The sequence below is a fragment of the Pelophylax lessonae genome (genome assembly GCF_965119305.1).
Source record: "Pelophylax lessonae genome assembly, chromosome: 1".
Lineage (NCBI taxonomy): Eukaryota > Metazoa > Chordata > Amphibia > Anura > Ranidae > Pelophylax > Pelophylax lessonae.
The window spans coordinates 17,998,362-18,023,303 of NC_138768.1; the positions used below are offsets into that span (position 1 = coordinate 17,998,362).

The 24,942-nt window shown below is 46.8% G+C and overlaps 1 protein-coding gene across 1 annotated transcript; it reads left to right on the top strand.

Moving 5' to 3' along the window:
* Positions 1-12,243: 12,243 nt before the first annotated feature.
* On the top strand, positions 12,244-15,654 carry LOC309562191 (extracellular calcium-sensing receptor-like; the record flags this gene model as incomplete). Its single annotated transcript, XM_082266313.1, has 2 exons — positions 12,244-12,990; positions 15,268-15,654. The coding sequence occupies 2 exons, from the start codon at positions 12,244-12,246 to the stop codon at positions 15,652-15,654; spliced, it is 1,134 nt and encodes a 377-aa protein (XP_082122439.1).
* Between the last annotated feature and the right edge of the window lie 9,288 nt (positions 15,655-24,942).

Below are 24,942 nucleotides of genomic sequence, written 5' to 3' on the forward strand. Positions count from 1 at the left end.
GTCAAACAAGCTAGGCCCAGAGCTGCTATGAGATTTTGCCCGTTATCGCACACCACCAAGCCGGGCTTGAGGCTCGCTGGCAGCAATCACTCATTTGTCTGCTGTTCCATGCTCCTCCACAACTCCTGCGCGGTGTGTGGTTTGTCCCCCAAACAGGCAAGTTTTAAAACTGCCTGCTGTCGTTTACCCCTGGCCGTGCTGAAGTTGGTGGTGAAGGTGTTACGCTGTCCGGATGAGGAGGCGGTAGAGGATGAGGAAGCGGAGTAGGAGGAGTTAGCAACAGGAGGCAAACTGAAGCACCCTGCAATCCTCGGTGGTGGAAGGACATGCGCCAAATTGCTATCCGCCTCAGGCCCATCCGCCACTGCATTTACCCAGTGTGCCGTTAGGGAGATATAACGCCCCTGACCATGCTTACTGGTCCACGTATCGGTAGTTAGGTGGACCTTGGCACAGATGGCGTTGCGCAGTGCACACCTGATTTTTTTCCCCACTTGGTTGTGCAGGGAAGGGATGGCTTGCCTGGAAAAGTAGTGGCGGCTGTGCACGACGTACTGTGGGACAGCCACCGACATAAGGTTTTTAAAACTGTGCGTCTCCACCAGACGGAATGACAGCATTTCAAAGGCCAATAATTTTGAAATGCTGGCATTCAGGGCCAGGGATCGCGGGTGGGTAGGGGGGTACTTCCTCTTCCTCTCAAGTGTTTGGGAGATGGAAAGCTGAACGCTTCCACAGGACATTGTGGAGATGGTTGGTGACCCAGGTGGTGGTGTTGCTGACAGATCCTCTGTTTGCGGGGTGGCAGGTGCCGGTATCACTACAGATGTGGCTGGAGTGGCCGAGACTGCAGCAGAAGAGGAAGCAGGATGAGCCAGAGACGTTTCTTGGTTTTGAAGGTGTCTACTCCACTGCAGCTCGTGCTTTGCACTTAGATGCCTGATCATGCAGGTTGTGCTCAGGTTGAGAAGGTTTATGCCTCGCTTCAGGCTCTGATTGCACAGGGTGCAAACCACTCGTGTCCTGTCATCAGCACATTTTCTAAAGAACTTCCACGCTAGAGAACTCCTTTGAGCTGACTTTGGTGCGCTCGTTCCCTTGCTGCGTTGGGCAGTAGCGGGCGTAGTGTCTAGGGCACGGCCGCTCCGCTTCTGCACCCTGCTCCCTCTTCTGCTGTGCTGGTGGCTCTGTGCGACCACCGCCTCTTCCTCCAAACTACTCAGGTCACCTGCATGACCTTCATTCCATGTGGGGTCGAGGACCTCATCGTCCTCCACATCATCTTCCACCCAGTCTTCACCCCTGCCCTCCTTGTCGGTCTCCACAATGCTGAACGCCGCAGCAGTTGGCACCTGTGTTTCGTCATCATCGGAGACGTGCTGCGATGGTCCTTGCATGTACTCATCTTAAGAAATAAGTGGTTGGGCATCGCTGCACTCAATCTCTTCAACTTCTGGGGCAGGGCTAGGTGGATGGCCCTGGGAAACCCTGCTGACAGAGTCCTCAAAAAGAACAAGAGACTGCTGTATGGATTGGGGCTCAGACTGCTTGCCTGATTTCCAAGGGGGTGAGGTGAAAGACGGTTGGACATTGGCTGCAGGTGCCAACTCTGACCTTTCTGCAGTAGACTGGGTGGGAGACAATGTGAAGGAACTGGAGGCACTGTCAGCAACCCAATCTACTATCGCCTGTACTTCTTCAGGCCTCATCACGTCTAGAGGCGCATTATGCCCTACCAAATACTACTGCAGGTTCTGTCGCCTACTCACACTTGTGGAAGGTGTTTCACTTGTGCGTGTAGCTGGCACAGATCGACCACATCCTCTCCTTGCAACAGGAGCTCTACCAGCAGCACCACGACCCAGGCCATGGCCCCTATTTGACGGTCTCCTCATATTTCTGTAATTTATGATCTTGCCCTAGAAAGGTGTTTATTGAATAGCGGAACAAAACAACAACAGTATCGCACGGGTGTATCTGACAGTCAAATATGCAAACTATGCCACAATTTAATTTTTTTTACCCCAAAAGGGTGTATATTGAATAGCGGAATAGGAAAAAGGATAAAAAAACAGTGTATCTCACACGTACAAACACAGACTAGGCCCCGATTAAAATTTTTTGTACCCTAAAGGGAGGATGAGGAAGAGGAGTAGGAGGAGTTGGGAACAGGAGGCAAACTGAAGCGCCCTGCAATCCTTGGCGGTGGAAGAAGATGCGCCAAACTAATTTAAAAGGTGTATCTCACACGTACCGATACAGACTATGCCGTAATTTAATTTTCTTACACTCCAAAAGGGTGTATATTGAATAGCGGAATAGGAAAAATGTTATAATACGGTGTATCTCACACGTACAAACACAGACTAGGCCCCGATTACAATTTTTTGTACCCTACAGGCAGGATGAGGAAGAGGAGTAGGAGGAGTTGGGAACAGGAGGCAAACTGAAGCGCCCTGCAATCCTCGGCGGTAGAAGGAGATGCGCCAAACAAATTTAAAAAGGTGTATCTCACATGTACCGATACAGACTATCCCGCAATTTAATTTTTTACACTCAAACAGGGTGTATATTGAATAGCGGAATAGGACAAATTTTACAAAACGGTGTATCTCACACGTACAAACACAATCTAGGCCCCGATTACAATTTTTTGTACCCTAAAGGCAGGATGAGGAGTAGGAGGAGTTTGGAACAGGCAGGAGGCAGACTGAAGCACCCTCAAATCCTCGGCAGTATGAGATGCGCCCCAAAAATTGGAAAGGTGTATCTCACACGTACCGACACAGACTATCCCGCAATTTAATTGTTTATACCCAAAGGTTTTGATTAAATAGCGGAATAGAAAATATGATCAAAAAAAGTGTATGTATCTCACACGTACAGAAGCACACTAGGCCCCAATTACTATTGTTTGTACCCCTAAAGGCAGGATGAGGAGTAGGAGGAGCATGGAACAGGCAGCACCCTCAAATCTTCAGAAGTATGAGATGAACCCCAAAAACCCCAAATATCATTCAGCTCTGCTGCAGGCCACAATTTAATTTTTTTTAACCCAAGGCTGGATATTGAATAGTGGAATAGAAAAAAAGTGTATGATTTCTGAAACCACTCAATATTAGCACATGTGAACTGAACACAGGAGTGTATGATCAGTCACTCAGCACAGCACAGCTGAAGGAAAAATGCTGCACACAGTGCCTGATAGAAAAATACTTTTCTCCCTCCTCCTCAGTAGGCAAAAAAGATTGTGTTCACTGCACCCCAAAAAGATTGTGTTCACTGCACCGCAAAAAGATTGTGTTCACTGCACCCCAAAAATATTGTGTTCACTGCACCCCAAAAATATTGTGTTCACTGCAGCCCACACACAGCAAAATGGATGTGGACCACTGACACCTGCCTATCTCCTATCCCACACCACACAGCAATATCGATTGTAGTTTGTAGAACACACTGTCTGACCCTAAAAATCAGCACACTCTGTCCCTAAAAGGATTGTTAAGATCGTAGATCGGGTGACTGCAAACCCCCCCCCCCCCCCCACACACAGCAATATCAATTGTAGTTTGTAGAACGCACTGTCTGACCCTAAAAATCAGCAGACTCTGTCCCTAAAAGGATTGATAAGATCGTAGATCGGTCACTGCAAACCCCACCCCACACAGCAATATCGATTGTAGTTTGTAGAACACACTGACCCTAAAAATCAGCAGACTCTCTCCCTAAAATGCCTACAACTCGCCCTGCCTAACACACTCCGACCTGTCCCTCAATTCTATCCGGACACAAATGTTTTTTTTTTCCTGTCTGTCCCTAATCAGCAGCCAGCACCCCAAAAAGATTGTGTTCACTGCACCCCAAAAAGATTGTGTTCACTGTACCCCAAAAATATTGTGTTCACTGCACCCCAAAAAGATTGTGTTCACTGCACCCTAAAAAGATTGTGTTCACTGCAGCCCACACACAGCAAAATGGATGTGGACCACTGACACCTGCCTATCTCCTATCCCACCCCACACAGCAATATCGATTGTAGTTTGTGGAACACACTGACCCTAAAAATCAGCAGACTCTCTCCCTAAAAGTATTGATAAGATCGTAGATCGGTGACTGCAAACCCCCCCCCCCCCACACACAGCAATATCGATTGTAGTTTGTAGAACACACTTTCCCTAAAAATCAGCAGACTCTCTCCCTAAAAGGATTGATAAGATCGTAGATCGGTCACTGCAAACCCCACCCCACACAGCAATATCGATTGTAGTTTGTAGAACACATTGACCCTAAAAATCAGCAGACTCTCTCCCTAAAAGGATTGCTAAGATCGTAGATCGGTCACTGCAAACCCCACCCCACACAGCAATATCGATTGTAGTTTGTAGAACGCACTGTCTGACCCTAAAAATCAGCAGACTCTGTCCCTAAAAGGATTGCTAAGATCATAGATCAGTCACTGCAAACCCCACCCCACACAGCAATATCGATTGTAGTTTGTAGAACACACTGACCCTAAAAATCAGCAGACTCTCTCCCTAAACTGCCTACAACTCGCCCTGCCTAACACACTCCGACCTGTCCCTCAATTCTATCCGGACACAAATGTTTTTTTTTCCTGTCTGTCCCTAATCAGCAGCCAGCACGTTGATGTGTGCTCTGTAATAAACAGGCAAAAATTTGGGGGAGCATACCCATGTATTTCTAAAGCTGCTGCAGCTATGAACCAAAAGACATGTATATTAAAAAAGAATAGCGCGCAAATGCAAAAGAAATAACTACCAAATCTGAAGACAATCCATAAATAAAAATGGGGGTTTGGTCCCACCATATGGCCATATCGTGCTCAAGCCCACTACTGCGTCAAAGTACCCCATTATCAGTGGGTCCTACACTATCCATGAAAAAGAGATGAATCCAGCCTTTCTAACCCTTGGAGATAATACTCCTTGCTGGGAAGGATGTGCAAATGCACTACAGGGGACTCCTCCTATATCCACTTGATGGTGGACACTGATTGAGTACAGGTGTGTGTGGGGGGGTGGGGAGGGTTGCTCAACCTCGATAGTCTGGTCAGACCGAATACATAATAAACAGGCAAAAATTTGGGGGAGCATACCCATGTATTTCTAAAGCTGCTACAGCTATGAACCAAAAGACATGTATATTAAAAAAGAATAGCGCGCAAATGCAAAAGAAATAACTACCAAATCTGAAGACAATCCATAAATAAAAATAGGGGTTTGGTCCCACCATATGGCCATATCGTGCTCAAGCCCACTACTGCGTCAAAGTACCCCATTATCAGTGGGTCCTACACTATCCATGAAAAAGAGATGAATCCAGCCTTTCTAACCCTTGGAGATAATACTCCTTGCTGGGAAGGATGTGCAAATGCACTACAGGGGACTCCTTCTATATCCACTTGATGGTGGACACTGATTGAGTACAGGTGTGTGTGGGGGGGTGGGGAGGGTTGCTCAACCTCGATAGTCTGGTCAGACCGAATACATAATAAACAGGCAAAAATTTGGGGGAGCATACCCATGTATTTCTAAAGCTGCTGCAGCTATGAACCAAAAGACATGTATATTAAAAAAGAATAGCGCAAATGCAAATGCACTACAGGGGACTCCTCCTATATCTACCTGATAGTGGACACTGATAGAGTACAGGTGTGTGTTTTTATTTATGGATTGTCTTCAGATTTGGTAGTTATTTCTTTTGCATTTGAGCGCTATTCTTTTTTAATATACATGTCTTTTGGTTCATAGCTGCAGCAGCTTTAGAAATACATGGGTATGCTCCCCCAAATTTTTGCCTGTTTATTATGTATGCGGTCTGACCAGACTATCGAGGTTGAGCAACCCTCCCCACCCCCCCACACACACCTGTACTCAATCAGTGTCCACCATCAAGTGGATATAGGAGGAGTCCCCTGTAGTGCATTTGCACATCCTTCCCAGCAAGGAGTATTATCTCCAAGGGTTAGAAAGGCTGGATTCATCTCTTTTTCATGGATAGTGTAGGGCCCACTGATAATGGGGTACTTTGACGCAGTAGTGGGCTTGAGCACGATATGGCCATATGGTGGGACCAAACCCCCATTTTTATGTGTGCTCTGTCCCTGATCTAAGCAGCAGAATGACGCCGCAGCGGCGCTGCCTCAAACTTATAAAGACTTGGTCACATGCTTCAGACGGCCAATCACAGCTACTGATACATTTGTAGGCATGGCTGGGATGGCTTAGGCACACCAGTTAAACGCTTGTTGATTGGCTGTTGAAAGCCAGCCATGAAAAGCGCGCCAAAGCATGCAAAACCCGGAAATAAAACGACTGAACACGGATTTTTACCCGAATATACAGTAAAGTTTTCGGGTCCGTGTTCGGGTAACAAAAATCCAATTATTCGGTACGAACACGAATAATACAGTCCGTGTTCGCTCAACCCTAATAATGAGCGCAGTGGAATAGCGAAAGAAGTGGGGATAGCGCTTGTGTATATTACAGAGAGAGTATAGCAAGATGGCGATGAACAGGAAGTTCGTCATCACAGGAGTCCCAAGATGGCGGCATTCCACTTCCGGTTCCTCTAGGTGTCAGCAATTATGCAACCTTATAAATATAGTACATATCCGGAACGGACTTGCTTTTGATAACGCTCTCCGTCCGTCCGAGTACGTACTACGCCCGACCGCATCCATCTTCCGGTATACGGGGACACGGGGAATGAACACAGCCCATTGAATGGCAACCCGTGGGATGAGTGTATAGGCTTTTGAACCTCTGCTACATTGTAAGTGTATCTTGTATTGTGTGCATCGAATAAAGTTGTTACATACTTCACGGTGCCAGCATCTCTTTCTTTTTTGAGCTATACCTGGATGTTGTAATCTACAGTAAAGCTGTTGAGTTGATGGTCCAATAAGGCTCTTCTTATCTAAAGAAAATTCTGAAAGCGGTGTATCATTTGGCTTCTGGTGAGTAGGGGACCGAGAGGGGAGCACCTATCCGTGTACAGAGAGCACCGGCACTTATTATATGAGCACGCAGCACTTTGGACTTATGTTTTGCACAAAGACTGTCACAATTTGCACACGTGATTGATTGAAGGATTTTATTTTACATTTATTACCTTCATGTTTATGATATATGTATTAATGTATATTGATTGATATTTATGATATAGGAAACATGTGGTTTTAGTTAAGCACTAGCACTTTACATATATAATTTATACACAATATTTATTGAGATTTATTTATTAGTTTGCTCTGTGAAGCAGCGCAGGTATTTTTTCACTATACAATTAGATTGGCTGCAATACTTTCACAGCCTGCACTGCCTTAGGTCACCACTAGAGGGAGACTCCACTCCAATCCAGCTGGCTGACCATACACAGGCAGATACAAATCTTACATACAATCTGGTGCACTCTAAGGGTTGGGGAGCAGTCTAGCAATTACCACACACTGCTAGGATTCCTCCAGCTATCCTACAAGCCAGAACCCCTGTGTTAATCACTCTTCCCACTGTTCCCACACCCATACACCACAAATGATAGCCTGCCACCACCCAACAGTTTGTCCGCAAACTGGTCTGCTGGGACACCACACACACACAGATCTCCGTCTGGTGTACAATCTGCATGCAATCTGCCAACACACAGTGCAATTGCATACAGATTGGCATGTAGCGTAACTCAAGCAATTTAGGCACTAAAATGCAAATAATCTCTCTAGAGGTATGAGTCCTAGCTTACTACACAGAAGTCACTTTTTAATTTTATAATTTAATATCCCGATAGTGGGCAGTGCATAAAAATATATACAGAACAAAAGCAGTTACAAAAATACACAAAAGATAAAAAGACACACAATTGGCAATTTGCTATGAAAATAAAAGGGAATAAAACAGAAATAAACTTTACCTAAGCTTATCTCTTTGGCAGAAGCATACCGGAAATCGTGCAGGAACTCCTCAGTTCAGAACTGGCTTCAAGGAAGAACAATGGGCAAATCTCAGATTCCCAATTTATTGGAATATTGATGTGGGCTGGACTTTAGCCCTTAATGAATCAGCCACAAGGGGTTGCCCCCGGCTCAGCCCACCCAAAGTTCTGTGTTCTGAACTGTCCAGAGTTGAATTGGCCCAGAATGGCGCTGACCGCTGAGTCAGGGATGGGAGTTCTGACACCAGCGCATCGGTCTGATCGCGACAGTACCAAACACTGCTTGCCTGTCGCAATCAGGCGCCATACAACGGTTTTGTGCAATTCTCCAGGACCCCACCCATGCCACAGACACAGATTTACATGTACTCGTAGCCCCATACGTGAGCCACAAGAAGGAATTATTTTCATCTCTCTGCCACTAATACACTAATATTTTAACTTTTATGAGAGATAAAATACATTCCTTTGATCTGATGGTATCAATCCATACTTGTAGACTGTTTGGAGCCTATGGCCACCCCTGCTGATTTCCACAGCCAAAATGACTAGCAGTCTCCTTTGAAGCTTCCCGGAAGGTGGCAATTTTGTTCAATTGCATGGGGGACCTTAATTGGCAACCAGGTGTCAACTCTATCCCAGAGACCAGCTGTGTCCTTTCAAATGCTACTAACAGGACATGTGTGTGATAATACATTAATTAAATCAAAATGACATTATATCTACAATTCACTACATATTTCTACAGATCACTCACGCAAAGCTATTCTATATCTGACATTTATGTTACAGGGGGTGACAGGGAGTGGGGGTGACAGGGAGTGAGGGGGGTGACAGGGAGAGAGAGGGGGTGATGGGGAGTGAAAGGGGGGTGACAGGTAGAGAGGGGGTGACACGGAGAGTGAGAGGGGGGTGACAAGGAGTGAGAGGAGGTGACAGGGAGAGAGAGGGGGGTGACAGGGAGAGAGGAGGTGACAGGGAGTGAGAGGGGGGTGACAGGGAGAGTGAGATGGGGATGACAGGGAGAGTGACAGGGGGTGACAGGGAGTGAGAGGGGGGTGACAGGAAGAGTGGGAGGGATTGACAGATAGAGTGAGGGGGGTGACAGGGAGTGAGGGAGGTGACAGGGAGTGAGGGGGGTGACAGGGAGAGAGAGGGGGTGACAGGGAGAGAGAGGGGGGTGACAGGGAGAGTGAGAGGGGGATGACATGGAGAGTGATAGGGGGGTGATAGGGAGTGAGAGGGGGTGACAGGAAGAGTGGGAGTGACAGGGAGAGTGAGGGGGTGACAGGGAGTGAGGGGGGTGACAGTGACAGGGAGTGAGGGGGTGACAGGGAGAGAGAGGGGGTGACAGGGAGTGAGAGGGGTGGCAGGGAGAGAGAGGGTGAGATAGGGAGTGGGGGGTGACAGGGAGTGAGAGGGGGGTGAAAGTGACAGGCAGTGATGGGGTGACAGGGAGAGAGAGGGGGTGACAGGGAGTGAGAGGGGGTGGCAGGGAGAGAGAGGGGGTGATAGGGAGTGGGGGGTGACAGGGAGTGAGAGGGGGTGACGGAGAGAGAGGGGGTGACAGGGAGAGAGAGGGGGGAGTGACAGGGAGTGAGGGGGTGACAGGGAGAGTGAGAGGGGGTGACAGGGAGAGTGAGGAAGGGGTGACAGGGAGTGAGGGGGGGTGACAGGGAGTAAGGGGGGTGACAGTGACAAGGAGTGAGGGGTGACAGGGAGAGAGAGGGGGTGACAAGGAGTGAGAGGGGGGTTAAAGGGAGTAAGAGGGGGTGGCAGGGAGTGAGAGGGGGTGACAGGGAGAAAGAGGGGGGTGACAGGGAGAGAAAGTGGGTGACAGGGAGTGAGAGGAGGTCACAGGGAGTGAGAGGGGGGTGACAGGAAGAGTGGGAGGGAGTGACAGGGAGAGAGAGGGGGCTGACAGGGAGTGGGGGGTAACAGTGACAGGGAGTGAGGGGGGGGGGTGACAGGCAGAGAGAGGGGGTGGATGACAAGGAGTGAGAGGGGGTTGACAGGGAGTGAGAGGGGGGTGACAGGGAGAGAGGAGGTGACAGGAAGTGAGAGGAAGTTACAGGGAGTGAGAGGAGGGTGACAGGGAGTGAGGGGGGAGACAGGGAGTGAGGGGGGAGACAGGGAGTAGATGGGTGAAAGGGAGTGAGGGGGGTGACAAGGAGATAGGAGGTGACAGGGAGTGAGAGGAGGTGACAGGGAGTGAGAGGACGGTGACAGGGAGTGAGAGGGGGTGACAGGGAGTGAGGGGGGGAGACAGGGAGTGAGGAGGGGAGACAGGGAGTGGGGGGGTGACAGGGAGTGAGGGGATGATAGGGAGTGAGAGGAGGTGACAGGGAGTGAGATGAGGGTGACAGGGAGTGAGAGGTGGGTGACAGGGAGTGAGAGGGGGGTGACAGGGAGAGAAAGGGGGTGACAGGGAGAGAGGGGGGGGGTGACAGGAAGTGAGAGGAAGTTACAGGGAGTGAGAGGAGGGTGACAGGGAGTGAGGGGGGAGACAGGGAGTGAGGGGGGAGACAGGGAGTAGGGGGGTGAAAGGGAGTGAGGGGGGGTGACAAGGAGAGAGGAGGTGACAGGGAGTGAGAGGACGGTGACAGGGAGTGAGAGGGGGTGACAGGGAGTGAGGGGGGAGACAGGGAGTGAGGAGGGGAGACAGGGAGTTGGGGGGGTGACAGGGAGTGAGGGGGATGATAGGGAGTGAGAGGAGGTGACAGGGAGTGAGAGGAGGGTGACAGGGAGTGAGAGGGGGTGACAGGGAGTGAGAGGGGGTGATAGGGAGTGAGAGGGGGTGACAGGGAGTGAGAGGGGGTGACAGGGAGAGAGGGGGGGTGACAGGCAGTGAGAGGGGAGTGGCAGGGAGAGAGAGGGTGTGACTGGGAGTGAGAGGGGTGACTGGGAGAGAGAGGGGGTTGACAGGAAGTAAGAGGGGGTGACAGGTAGAGAGGGGGTGACAGGGAGAGAGGAGGTGACAGGGAGTGAGAGGAGGTGACAGGGAGTGAGAGGGGGGTGACAGGGAGTGACAGGGGGTGACAAGGAGTGAGAGGGGTTGACAGGGAGAGAGAGGGGGGTGACAGGGAGTGAGGAGGGGTGAAAGGGAAAGAGAGGGGGTGACAGGGAGATAGAGGGGGTGACAGGAAGAGAGAGGGGGTGACAGGGAGTGAGAGGGGTTGGCAGGGAGTGAGAGGGGGTGACAGGGAGGGAGGGGGAGACAGGGAGTGAGGGGGGGGACAGGGAGTGGGGGGGGGTGACAGGGAGTGAGGGGGGGGGTGACAGGGAGTGAGGGGGGGGTGACAGGGAGTGAGGGGGGGGGGTGACAGGGAGTGAGGGGGGTGACAGGGAGTGGGGGGGGGACAGGGAGTGAGGGGAGGTGACAGGGAGTGAAAGGGGGTGACAGGGCCCGATACACCTCCCCCGGTCCTTGTACCATCATGGTGCTCGGTGATGAAGTCTCCATCCTACGTTACCGCATCCTAACCTTGCTCCCCACAGACACACACTCTCTCCCCCATGAACCTGTCACCAGGCGCGCTCCCCCTCACCTCCAATAAGTACAGCTGCAGCATCTCGCAGAAAAATTGCTCCGGCGCTCATCTCTGCAGCCGTGAGCTTCCAGTTGGGTAGGGACAGTCACATTCGAGCGAGTACAAACACAGAGCAGGGGTGGGCCGGATCACATCTAAAGCTGGAAATATGATGGGTGGAAGGCGAGGTGAAGAAAAGGGGGAGCGCCGGCCTCCGGGGGTGCAGGCTGAACGGAGGACAGGTAATTCACTGCTACAGTGCCAATGTTTTTGTGCCCCCCCTCGGCCTGCGCCCCTGGCGAGCGCCATTCTGGCCAACCTCACGGTACGCCCCTGGCTGGGTCACATGCTGGACTGGCCAATCACAGCCATGCCATTAGTAGGCATGGCTGTGATGGCTTCTAAGGGCACACGAGTTAAACGCTTGTTGATTGGCTGCCCTGCAGCTTTTTTAAATGCACCATTAAATTGCCGAACACCAAACTCAATTTCGAACATACAGTAAAATGTTCGGGTCCGGGTACCAAAAAAACGTTAAGGTCCGGTATGATCCCGAACTTTACAGTTCGGGGTCGCTCATCCCTATTATAGAAAGCTCAGATGACAACTTCTGTTTGTTGCTCTCTAAAAAAAACATTAAACATTTTTAAGATTTTCTTTTATTCCATTTAGATATTAAGAGTTACACATTATTTATACAGACGGCTTTCTTTCTTCCTAGATTAGTTATGGAGCCAGAGACCCTTTACTGAGTGATAGAAAGATGTATCCAAACTTTTTCCGGACAGTTCCGGATGATGAGATGCAATATGTGGCCATAGCAAAGTTACTGGAAAGGATGAAGTGGAACTGGGTCGGGATCCTTACTTCTGATGATGAATACGGAGAGAGGGAGATCCGACAACTCAGCAAACATTTATCTAATCATGGAATTTGTATTGAATTCAAAATTCTGGTGTCTAAAAAGAATTATAATAAAATTCCTCCAGAGCTGCAAACCTCAACTACAGAAGTTCTTATTATTTGTGGCTCAGTTAGTGTGGTTTATTACCGGTTTTTGTATAATAATGTCCCTTATCACACGGAGAAAACATTTATTCTACCAGATTCTTGGTCATTGAGTGCAATATTTTTTTTTCATATCAGTAACTGCAGCTTGGTGTTCACATCCCCCTATATGTACATACCAAGCATGCACGAATATTTTAATAGTTTTAATCCTTCCAGCCACTTAAATGACCCCCTGATGGAGGATATTCTCATAACTCATTTAAGATGCTTTTCCAAAAACCAAATGAAAAATGTCCTTTTTTCAAGCTCAACTCGATATCCTCTTAGGAACTGCAGTTTGGAGACATTTCCACCTGGGTTATATTTTTCTGATGATGAAACATCCTATAGAGTGTATATCTCCGTCTACATTATGGCTAAAGCATTACATGACATGGAATTCTCTTTTAAAATAAAGAACAAAAAATCTGAAATGAATCCACACACAATAAAGTATAAGGTGAGAGGGTTCAATGAAAGTTTACTCGTATCTTTTTATACTCGGTCAGTTTAGTATTGGAACACAATGTGCCCAGACACGTCTTTCCACCACAAACATCACCCCCAATTTAGGTTCATGTTTAGTTTAGAGGTGCTTAATAAGTTCACTGTTGGAGCTTTTTATTTTATTTTCGCAGACGTTTAACCACTTTACCACCGGAGGATTTTGCTGTCTTCCGTCCAGGCCACTTTTTGCGATTCGGCGCTGTGCGACTTTAACTGACAATTACGCGGTTGTGCGATGCCATACCCAAACGAAATTTACGTCCTTTTTTTCCCAAAAACAGAGCTTTCTTTTGGTGGTATTTGATCACCTGTGCGATTTTTACTTTTTGCGCTATAAACAAAAAAAGAGCGTTTATTTTGAAAAAATAACAATATTTTTAACATTTTTTTATATGAAATTCCCCCCAAAAAATATGTAAAAATCAATTTTTTTTTAAATTTTTGGCCAATTTGTTTTCTGCTACCTATGTTTGGTAAAAAAAATCACAATAAGCGTATTTTGATTGGTTTGCGCAAAAGTTATTGCGTTTACAAACTAAGGGAAAGATTTCTGTCATTTTTGGTGTTTTTTTTTTTAACGCGTAATGGCGGTGATCTGCGATTTTTTTTGCGGGACTGCGACATTGCAGTGGACAGATCGGACCCTTGACTGACATTTTTGACACTTTTGGGGGTACCAGTGACATTACTGCAGTAATCAGTGCTATATATATGCACTGTTACTGTAAAAATGACACTGGCAGGGAAGGGGTTAATTTTATTGGAGAGGGAGGGGTTAATGTATGCCTAGTGCTTACTGACGTGTTGGGGGGGGTGAATGTGTGACAGAATGACAGATCGGATGTCCAGCTATGCTGAACAGTCCGATCTGTCACTCCCTGTCACTATGGAGATCCGCCCGCTGTGTTTACACACAGCGGGCGGATCTCCAGACTCGATCCCCGACGATCGGGTAAGAGCAGCGGCGATCGCCGCTGCTCCTCCCCTGGCCCGACTCCCGCTGTGAATGAAAACAGCGGGAGCGCCGCCTACAGGGGGAGGAGTCCAGCGACGTAGGTCTACGTCGCTGGACGGGAACGAGCCACTGTGCCGCAGTAGCAGCACAGTGGCCGGTGGGCAAGTGGTTAAAAAATAATTTTAGGCCTGAAGATTATGTAAAAACCCCAAACAGTATATTTTATGACAGCAGAGACCCTGGAGGAACAATGCTTGCTGTATTATCTTTTTCTGTCACATGATACTAGTGGAATGGTTTACCAAATGCAATCTTTTATTTTTAGTAAAATATGCAATGCTAGTTACTTTTAGGGCATTCATATGTAATATATTACCCACTTAATTGGTCTGATATAAAAGATGAGGTTGCACTGAGTAGATAGATCCCCAGTATGTCAAGCCCTAAAATTTCCTGCACCTGAAATGATGACATAATTTAGTACCTTCAACTTTTCATGGGTAATACTTTAAGTTCACCTTTTGGAACATATTACATGGCACATCTGTATTAGGGGTGTAACATGTTCCAGCACATGTCCCCTCACCCCCCCTCCCCCACCAGTGGGTAGGGGTTCCCCCTTGCTACCATAGACATATTTAAAATCAGCTCAGGCTCCATCCAAATCTGTGAATGGATAAACTACCTGTTTACTAAAGTCCTGTCTGCCATCGTAGAATTGTAGTATCAATGGACTGTGATTGTGCTGATCAGTGCACTCGTAGTCCATTCACAAGTCCTCCATCTTTCTAACAAAAATCCTGTACAGATGTATGGGCAGAAAGCTGAAGGACTTGTCTGCAGGAGCCGGATATTGCACCCACAATCCACTCATACCAGATAACTTGTTCCCCTCCATCATGCGTGCTTATATAGAACATATGTAGCACAATTAAATCTTTTGTGTGCATGTGCCCCTCCATCTGTGTTCATTTCTGTATGTGTGTGTGTATGTGTGTGTGGGTGGGGGGGGGGGGGGTTGGGGTCATAATTTTTTGAGTTGGTTGAAGTGCTTGGATGTAACTTTATTTTCTTACACTGTCATTTTTATCACATGAGGACAAAAAATCCCCTTTAATAAAGGGGGGAGGTACCGCGCTTCAGGGAAATAGTATAAGGGTATAAATAAGTAATGACTATAGGGGGGCGTGGTTTGGCACCGGACCTCGATGGCCGCTTGATAGAGCTGCTCTGTGCATAGGGGGATAAAAACCTGCTTTATCACATCTTATTCAGCGGATAACCGCCATGCTTCGATCCGGCCGAAGCACCTCAGCCAACCGGGTGATATCTGACCCATCTACGGACCTCGGGAGTGCCCCACCAGTGCTCCGTACACAGGCCTTGGAACGCTGCGCGGCCTCCCCGGCTCCCGCGCCAGGCCCTTCCGCGCTTCAGGCAAGTTCTCAGACTCAGTCATCCCTTCCACCCACAATGGCGGCTCCGCTTCCCAGCCTCCAAGACCTACAAAATGTAGCTTCGGACATTAAGCTAATACTTGGAGCAGCTATCACAGAGCTCACAGCGGAGCTCCGTTTGGTTACTGCAAGGCTAAATGACACTGAGAAAGCCACTGCTACACAGGCTCTGCCATCCAGCAGCTGCAGCGCTCCTCAGACTTGAATGTCTCACATATGATCGAAATCAACCGCCAAATTGAGGACCTCGACAATCGGGGAAGAAGGCATAATATTCGTCTTCGAGGCCTCCCTGAAAGAGACGAACCCCAAGACCTGGAATCTACACTTACCAATATATTTAATGATCTAATGGATCGCCCACATGACTCTTCAATTGAGTTTGAGAGAGTACATAGGGCCCTCCGTCCCAGGGGGGGTGAATCAGATCCCCCAAGAGACGTTATAGCCTGCCTGGTCAGTTTCCCACTGAAGGAAGCCATCCTGAGGAAAGCCAAGGACACAATTTGTTTTAATGGATCGGAAGTGAAGCTATTTCAGGACCTGTCAGCAATTACTTTACAAAATAGAAGGGCGCTGCGCCCCCTGCTGGAGTCTCTCCGAACCTGGGGAATAACATATAGATGGCGCTTCCCCTTCTGTCTATTCGCCTCCTCTGGAAACAGGAATGCTTCCTTGCGCACCCCGGATGATCTCCCCGCTTTTTGTGCAGCATTTGACCTTCCTGAAATGGACCTCCCTGAATGGTACTGTTCGTTTTTCCCCCCGGACCCCTGGGTCCAGGTATCCACAACGGGGACTCCGAAGTCCCAGAGACAAAGCCGCAAGAGCAGACGCACGCGCCATCGCTCCAACACCACTTCACCCAGATCCAGAGAAGGCAAAGCAGGCACACCGCGCCTCTCCCCGATCGAAAGAAGGGATCATCCGGAACCTTAACGGACCTCCACGCATTGAATGACTTTGGTAACCCCCGGTGAGTAACCCACTTGCCCCCCAAAAAAAAAAAAATTTATTCCCTAACTTTGAAAGTACAGGGAGTTTTACCCCCCTGCTTCCTCTACGCCCATGTTCTCCATGCTGCACATCCCCTGAGACTTTTCTGGTTACCTTGAGGACTGAATCATCATACACTGCGCACTGGATGAACATAGTCCTAAGTTTTGAACCTTATCATACTCGGAACACTACCCTTATTCCAGTAAACCTTTACTCCACTTATCTAATTCCATTGTAGCAATAACTCTAACGATGCACAGCTACAATCCCCCCCCCCCCTTCCCCTTCTTTTTTTTTTTTCTCTATTTTTGCCCTCCCCACTACTGGTCTGCATGGTTCTCCTACCTGGACAATTAACGGACTAGATGAACCCTCTGAATATGTTTTCAATTACCGCAGATGCTGCAGGGGTGAGGGGCTGACGATACCTATATCCCATACATCAAAGTAACGGACTTTGTCGCTAGATACAAGAGTGTAGTGAATAAGTGCTATGGGTATCTGCGAGTACGATAGCGATGTGCCATGGGATACATGTGGGTAATGGGATGATATAGATGTGGTATGGACGGGCGGCATTTGTTGTGGGATGTACTAGTCTGAATGTTCTGAATGGGTAACAGGAGTGTGAGCATGATGTATGCAAATGTTCAGGTGCGGGTAGAGGCTTCATCTATAAGCACAGAAATATGCTTCTTTTATAGAGATATCTACAATCTATTACACAACTGACATTCAACTTAACATGGTAATATTGTTAATAGGTCGAAGGGATATAGTTCTCTGGCCCTATTTTAATTGATAGACATTCTGTAGATACCTGCACATTGAAAATGTAGATACTCTTGGGTCTTAAGCAATATTAAGATCAGCAAGGAAATCTAAGGCCCTGACATGCATGCCATTATCACTTTCAAGTTATTTAGCCCCCGAGCATTTATAGAAGATGCATTACTTGAACACCCACCCCTCTATCACCAGAGGGTCTTAGGTTGCGCAACATCTACATTAAATACCCATTCACGAGGTGTACACTTAGTCTCCCTGACACACACTCGTGTAGCGCAACTAAGTTACTCGGAAACCCATATATGGCACTATCTTCTACCGATGCCCTGTTTGCTACCCACTATCAATGTACCCATCTAGCTCAATACTCGCTGGATTATATCACTTTGCGCGGTATACCCCGCCACCCCTTCTGCTAGCAGCAGGGCTCACAGGGTGACCAGCCAGAGGGGGGTAATTTGAGTCCGCCTAACCCCACCCTCACTAAGCTTAAATTAAAATAAGATGTCGCCAGATCTATCAGTGTCCAGCGGAAGCAGCGCTCCATCTTCTTAAAAGATTTGGGGATTACCTTTAATACTCCTTCACGCCTTAACTTGGGAATGTTAAACACATCCACACCAAATCAGTGGGTGTTCCTCACCGGGGAAGGTTATGGTCCTGTTGTTCTCACAGAGTTTTCTTCTTCATGTAACACCCTATTTTGTTTCCCTATTTCTATAGTAGATCTATCTACAAGATTTTTCGCAATGGACCCATTGGTCTGAACATGGTGAGTTTTGGCCAGTTGGTTGATTTACTATACACCAAAATGTTTCATAAGCCCTCCCCCTTCCAATGCACAGATCTCTGTCCGTTCAGTGACCGTTTGTCATACACACTCTCCAACACAACGATAACTCTTAGTTACTGTTGACCCGTAATACAATTTGTATTGTTTCTACCCCGCACAGAACTTAGGCGGATCATTTGATACCTGCCTCCTCTGCGGGGTACAGTCACCCTTCTCTTTATCTTTACCGCTAATTTCTTTCTTCTGCCTGATTCAGGCCCTTCTATCCAATCCTCCTATTTCTCTTATACCCCCTCCTACAGCCCAGTCTCATTTATTCTTACCTGACCCCTCCTTATCTTAGAGGTCCGAGACATAAGTGTCTAGTACAACTAGCTCACTTTTGCTTCTGCTAACCTCTTCCTTCACCAACCCACCCCCACTGCCCTACTCTCTCTCCACTCTCTCCATCCCCCCCTTCCCTCCTCTCTCTCCCTTTTTTCTCTACTGGACATGCAGAACCCACCTCCACCCCCGGGGTCTATCATGCAAATTAATCTCAATCAATGCCCAGGGATTGAATATCCCCGAGAAAAGGTCACAAATATTAGCTGAGGCTCACAGATTGCGTGCCCAAATACTACTGATCCAGCAGACACACTTTAAGGAAGGTGAAGTTCCCAAGTTGATGAATAAAAACGTCCCTGTCTCCTTCCATGCGCCTACAGAAGGCTCTAAAACTAGAGTCTCCATTCTACTCTCACGGCAGGTTGACTTCCAGTTGACTGATGTCAAATGCGACTTGGGTGGCAGATACCTCTTTATTAAGGGGAATTTAAACTCAAGACCAATAACTATTGCGAACATCTACGCTCCCATGGGTCAAGAGCTACTAGATTTCGCCTCTGGGATGTTGATCCTAGGTGGGGACTTTAATGCCCCCCTGAACCCCATTCTGGATTTGTCTACTGGCTCATCTGTACTACCATTTCGAGCACTGCAGCAAATAATTATACAATTGCAAAAACTGAGATTACATGATTCCTGGAGAATATTGAACTTGGATAGTAAAGACTACACTTTCTATTCAGCCCCCCACGACAAGTTCTCTAGAATTGATTATTTCTTTATTTCCCAAACAGACATACCCCTCTTAGTATCCACCTCTATCGAACCCAGAGTCCTCTCTGACCACAACCCCATCACAATGACTATTCAATTCCCAAGTACGGACACTAGACGTAAATCCTGGCGCCTGAATCCCTCTCTGCTGAGGGATCCAAAGATCAAGGCCAATGTTCAAGAAGCACTAGCCTCATTTTTTACATAAAATTATACACCTGACTCGACTCCAATTGGCCAATGGGAGGCTCATAAATGTGTCCTCAGAGGGAAACTCCTCTCATTGGCGGCCACCCAAAAAAAAGCAAGACAAGCTACTCTTGAGTCTCTATATACCAAACTGGGAGTCCTCAAGAGGGCTCATAAACACTCTTTAGCCTCCAATACCCTGTCTGTGCTCACAAAGGTCCGGCAGGAGATCAGAGACATCCTTAGCATTCAAAGCCACCATAGACTTGCGTTAATTAGAAGAATTTTCTTTGAACAAGGTAACAAATGTGGCAGATTACTGGCCAGAGCAGTGCAAACACAGAAAACGTCCGCCAATGTTCATCTTAAAAGGATAACGCGGGCACAAAACACTGTTCAAATGAAGCCATAGCCAAACAGATCGAATCCTTCTACCATGCGTTATACAATCTCCAACCCTCTCTCCACCGTCCCCTGTCGCCTTCTACCGGGTTAGAGAAGATGAAATCCTTCTTAGATAAGCATTGTCCCCCCCCCTCTCTCACGGTCAGATGCCTCTACTTTAGAGACACCGTTGACAGAGGAAGAATTTGATAGGGCAATTAAAGAAATGAAACCCGGGAAATGCCCTGGGCCGGATGGATTTTCACTGTCATACTATCGTATGTTCTCAAAAACTCTTAAACCACAATTCCTTAGAGCATTCCGAACCCTGGCTGACACCTCACACCACTCTTCCTCCTTGCTGGAGGCCCACATTACGGTAATTCCCAAGGAAGGCAAGGACTCTGCACAGGTTGGGAATTACCGCCCAATATCACTCTTGAATGTTGATGTCAAGATTTTCGCCAAGATCCTTGCGAACCGCCTCCTCCCACACATTCCCTCACTGGTCTCTCTTGACCAAGCGGGTTTTGTCCCCGGGAGAGAGGCTAGGGATAACACCACGAGAGCCTTAAACATACACCACTGGCTCACTACTCGTGGTGTCCCAGGCTTCTTTCTCTCCCTGGATGCCAAAAAGGCGTTCGATAGACTACCTTTTAGCCACCCTGGAGTCTGTGGGTATTTTGCCTTTCCTCCATTCGAGCCCTCTATACGAACCAGACTGCCAGGGTCAGAGTCAATGGCCACCTATCGGACGCCTTCAATTTATCCAATGGCACCCGTCAGGGGTGTCCCCTCTCCCCAATTTTGTTCATCCTTTCGATTGAACCCTTTCTCAACATGATACGTGCCAACACAGACATCAAGGGAGTTGACATAGTGGGCTCTTCTTACAAAATTGCCGCGTTCGCGGACGACATGCTACTCTTTTTGTCTCAACCCCACACCTCGCTCCCAAATTTGCTCCATGATCTGGAATTTTTCAAATCCCTCTCCTACCTACAAATTAATTATACCAAATCTTTTGCCCTCAATATATCCCTCTCCCAGACGGAAGTCGAACGGTGCACCTCAAACTTTCCATTCAAGTGGGCCGCTGAGTCCATACCATATCTCGGGATCCTCATACCCCGAAATCTCTCAGATCTCTACAGATTGAATTACCAACCACTCCTTAACTCCGCCAATGTCACCCTCCGGTCTTGGAATTCGATACAGGTATCTTGGTTTGGTCGCGCCTCCCTCCTCAAGATGTCGATATTACTGAAATTTCTATACCTATTCCAAACAGTCCCAATTCAGCTTCCAAATTCATTTTTCACATTTTTCAAGTCACGTTCCCAGAAATTTGTCTGGGGGGACAAAAGGCCCCGGATAAGATACCTCCAACTGACGGCTCCCAAAGAAAGCGGTGGCTTAGGTCTTCCTGACCTACATACATACTATAAGGCTTGCATTTTAAGCAGACTAGTGGATTGGAATGTCCATTCATCCACCAAAGCAGTCATTAAGCTGGAAAATGCCTTTTCGCCCATTCCCCTACAAGTCCTATCCTGGCTCCCATACTCAGTGCTAGAGGAGGACTTGAAAAGTCACCCTCTTATAGCCCCCCCATTAAAGCTACACAGGGCATGGCGCAAAGCCAAGAAAATAAATCTAGCAGCTGGCCCTTTGACCTCCATTCGATGGAATCCTGCTTTTACACCAGGGATGTCTAGTTCCTTCCTCCATGACATCTGGCCACGCGAACGAGTTCCAGCTAAACTCTTCTTCCACAAGGGATCCCCCTTGTCCTGGGAGGCGATCAATCAAAATATCCAACCACACTCCATTCCGCTATGGATATTTTTTCAGATTCGCCACTTTCTGACTCATCGGCGATCCCTATCCGATTGGACGAGGTCTCCGACGGAGATTGAGGTTCTCTGTGAAAGATCTGGCCCTCAGAGACACGTAATCTCGACTTTATATTGCATATTGCTATCCCCCCCGCCACTCTCTTCCTCGTCCTTTGTCCAAGCCTGGTCCAGGGACCTAGATCTATCACTCACGGAACTGTAATAGTCATCTGTTTGCCAGACCATTCAAAAAGCTTCAATAAGCGTCACGATTCAGGAGAATGGATATAAAATCCTAACTAGATGGTACCAAACCCCAGATAGACTTCATAAATTCTGTCCCACCATCCCGAATATCTGCTGGCGATGCAACAAAGAACAGGGAACTATGCTACACATTTGGTGGGAGTGCACAGCTCTTCGACCTTTTTGGACGAAAGTCCATGACCTGATCAAAGAAGCCACCTCGAGAGACTTAGAATTCTCACCGATGCAATACCTGCTACACTGGGCACCCTCGCATAGACACAGTTATAGGAAGTCGCTGGCCATGTACATGGTAACAGCAGCCAAGTTATGCATCCCGTGCCACTGGAGGATGACCACGATTCCTTCCATCAAGGAATGGTTCCTCAGACTGAACCATATAGAGCAAATGAAAGAGCTGATTAGCATTGCTCATGATTCATTCTCAGTCTTTGCCACTAAATGGCAGGCTTGGTCTAGCTTCAAACAATCTGTGTCCTATAACTCGGTTATGACCAACTCCTAAAAGTCACCTATTAAAACTCAACTGGCTCTTAATGACCTACATTTGACCTGGTCCCCGGAGGGATGGTGGTCACTGCTATCCCCCCCCCCCCCTTCCTCACCCCCTGTCCCTACTTTCTTTCTCTCTCTTTCATTCCTTTCCAATATAAGTTACATCCGTTGTCACACTCGAACCTCACTTCTTATCTTAACAGAGGCGTATTTTCCATGATGGATCCCAACAACAATCTGTAGATTTGTCAACAAACTTTAACTCATCATATATTAAACTGGCCAAACCTCACTACCCGTAAGAATGTCCTGGAGTGGCTAAAATATTTTCCGTATGATTACTTCAACACTGATTTATCGTTCCATTGTATATGGTATTTACAATTTAGCTGCATTGGCATTAAGGCTGGTTAGCATTTTATTTGTAAGTTAAAGTTTGTTCCCAGGGCCGGGTTCCTGGGTTCAATCACTGTAACTCTGATACGCCCACTGTGATGTATTTTCTTACTTGTCTCCTTGTTGATACGCCCACTGTGATGTATTTTCTTACTTGTCTCCTTGTTGTTTATTCTGAGTGTGACAGGCGATAAAACCACAGGTTTGCCTAAACTAATTACTGAAATTGTTAACATGTTATTTTACATATTCTGAAAAATTATTTTTTATCGTAACACATTTTGCTTAATCTGTATTGTTTAACTCTTTATAAAAATAAAAAATCTTTATGGAAAAAAAAAATAATGAATATAGTGTGATAGTGCTCAAATAAATATTGGTTAAAAACTTCCAAATCAATAAAAAAGTCTCTGTGATGGTGCTCAGATAATTAAATAATATCTGTTTAAATTTCACACTCGTATATGTGACTCCAAATTAGTTCAAAATATTAGTGAAACATACTCAATATATAAATATAAAGTGCAACAGTGCTAATATAATGAAGGGAAAATTCTCACTCTAAAACTAATATTTCTAAAATCTTCAAACAGACTCATAAGGTGACAAATAAAGTGTCAAGTGCTCAAGTGTATATTCTTTTTAATTAGACTTAACATAAGGTGCTTATAGGGTTTATAAAGTGCTTGAAGTGTCCCAAAAATGAACCCGCATAAGCGATATTCCTCCTTTTTCCAGGTGTTAGACCGCCACCTTTCACCAAGGGATAGTAAGGGGTGCTTCTTAATCCTTAAAACCCCTAAGGGTGTGCCAGCAGCTCACCTCAATCTCAAAATAAGGTGCTTACATAGTGCAGTATTGCCATAATAAAAACCATTTATTTAAATACAATATATTACACTCACAGACAAACGAAGATTATTAAGCCTTTGTATGAGTACAGCTTATCCGCGGACCTTACTTCCACATTGCGACGTCACTTCCGGTGCTCTGCCCTACGCGTTACGTCATGTCTGGTCACGAGACTTCTTCAGGGGATTCCGCGGGAAGTCCGGAGGCATTCACCCGATCCAGATAAGAGGCTATCATCATCCCCTGAATGTGGAGCGAGTAAGGAGAGGAGTTGAATAGGAGATCCATATAATTAAGAGGCGCATTTTCATACATATTGAGGTGAGCGTCCGGCACACCCTTAGGGGTTTTAAGGATTAAGAAGCACCCCTTACTATCACTTGGTGAAAGGTGGCGGTCTAACACCTGGAAAAAGGAGGAATACCGATTATGCTGGTTCATTTTTGGGACACTTCAAGCACTTTATAAACCTTATAATCACCTTCTGTTAAGTCTTTTTAAAAAGAATATACACTTGTGTATTTATTGAGCACTTGACACTTTATTTGTCACCTTATGAGTCTGTTTGAAGATTTTAGAAATATTAGTTTTAGAGTGAGAATTTTCCCTTCATTATATTAGCACTGTTGCACTTTATATTTATATATTGAGTATGTTTCACTAATATTTTGAACTACTTTGGAGTCACATATACGAGTGTGAAATTTAAACAGATATTATTTAATTATCTGAGCACCATCACAGAGACTTTTTTATTGATTTGGAAGTTTTTAACCAATATTTATTTGAGCACTATCACACTATATTCATTATTTATTTATACCCTTATACTATTTCCCTGAAGCGTGGTACCTCCCCCCTCTATTACTTGTTTGGAAACTGTCTGGTCCACAGAACGGGTATACGCAGCATTAAGGGGTGTTATATATAATAAACAAGCAAAAAATTGGGGGAGCAAACCCTGAACATGTATATATAAAGCCGGTGCAGCTATGGACCAAGCGACATGTATATTAAAAAAGAATAGCGCACACATGCAAAAGAAATGACTATCAAATATGGAGACAATCCATAAATAAAAATGGGGATTTAGTCCCACCATATGGCCATATCGTGCTCAAGCCCACCACTGTGTCAAAGTACCCCATTATCAGTGGGTCCTACACTATCCATAAAAAAGGGGTGAATCCAGCCTCTCTAACCCTTGGAGACAACACTCCTTGCTGGGAGAGATGTGCTAATGCACTACAAAGGACTCCTCCTATATCTACTTGATAGTGGACACTGATAGAGTACAGGTGTGTGTGGGGGGTGGGGTGCTCAACCCCAGAAGTCTGGTCAGACCGAAAACATAATAAACAAGCAAAAAATTGGGGGAGCAAACCCT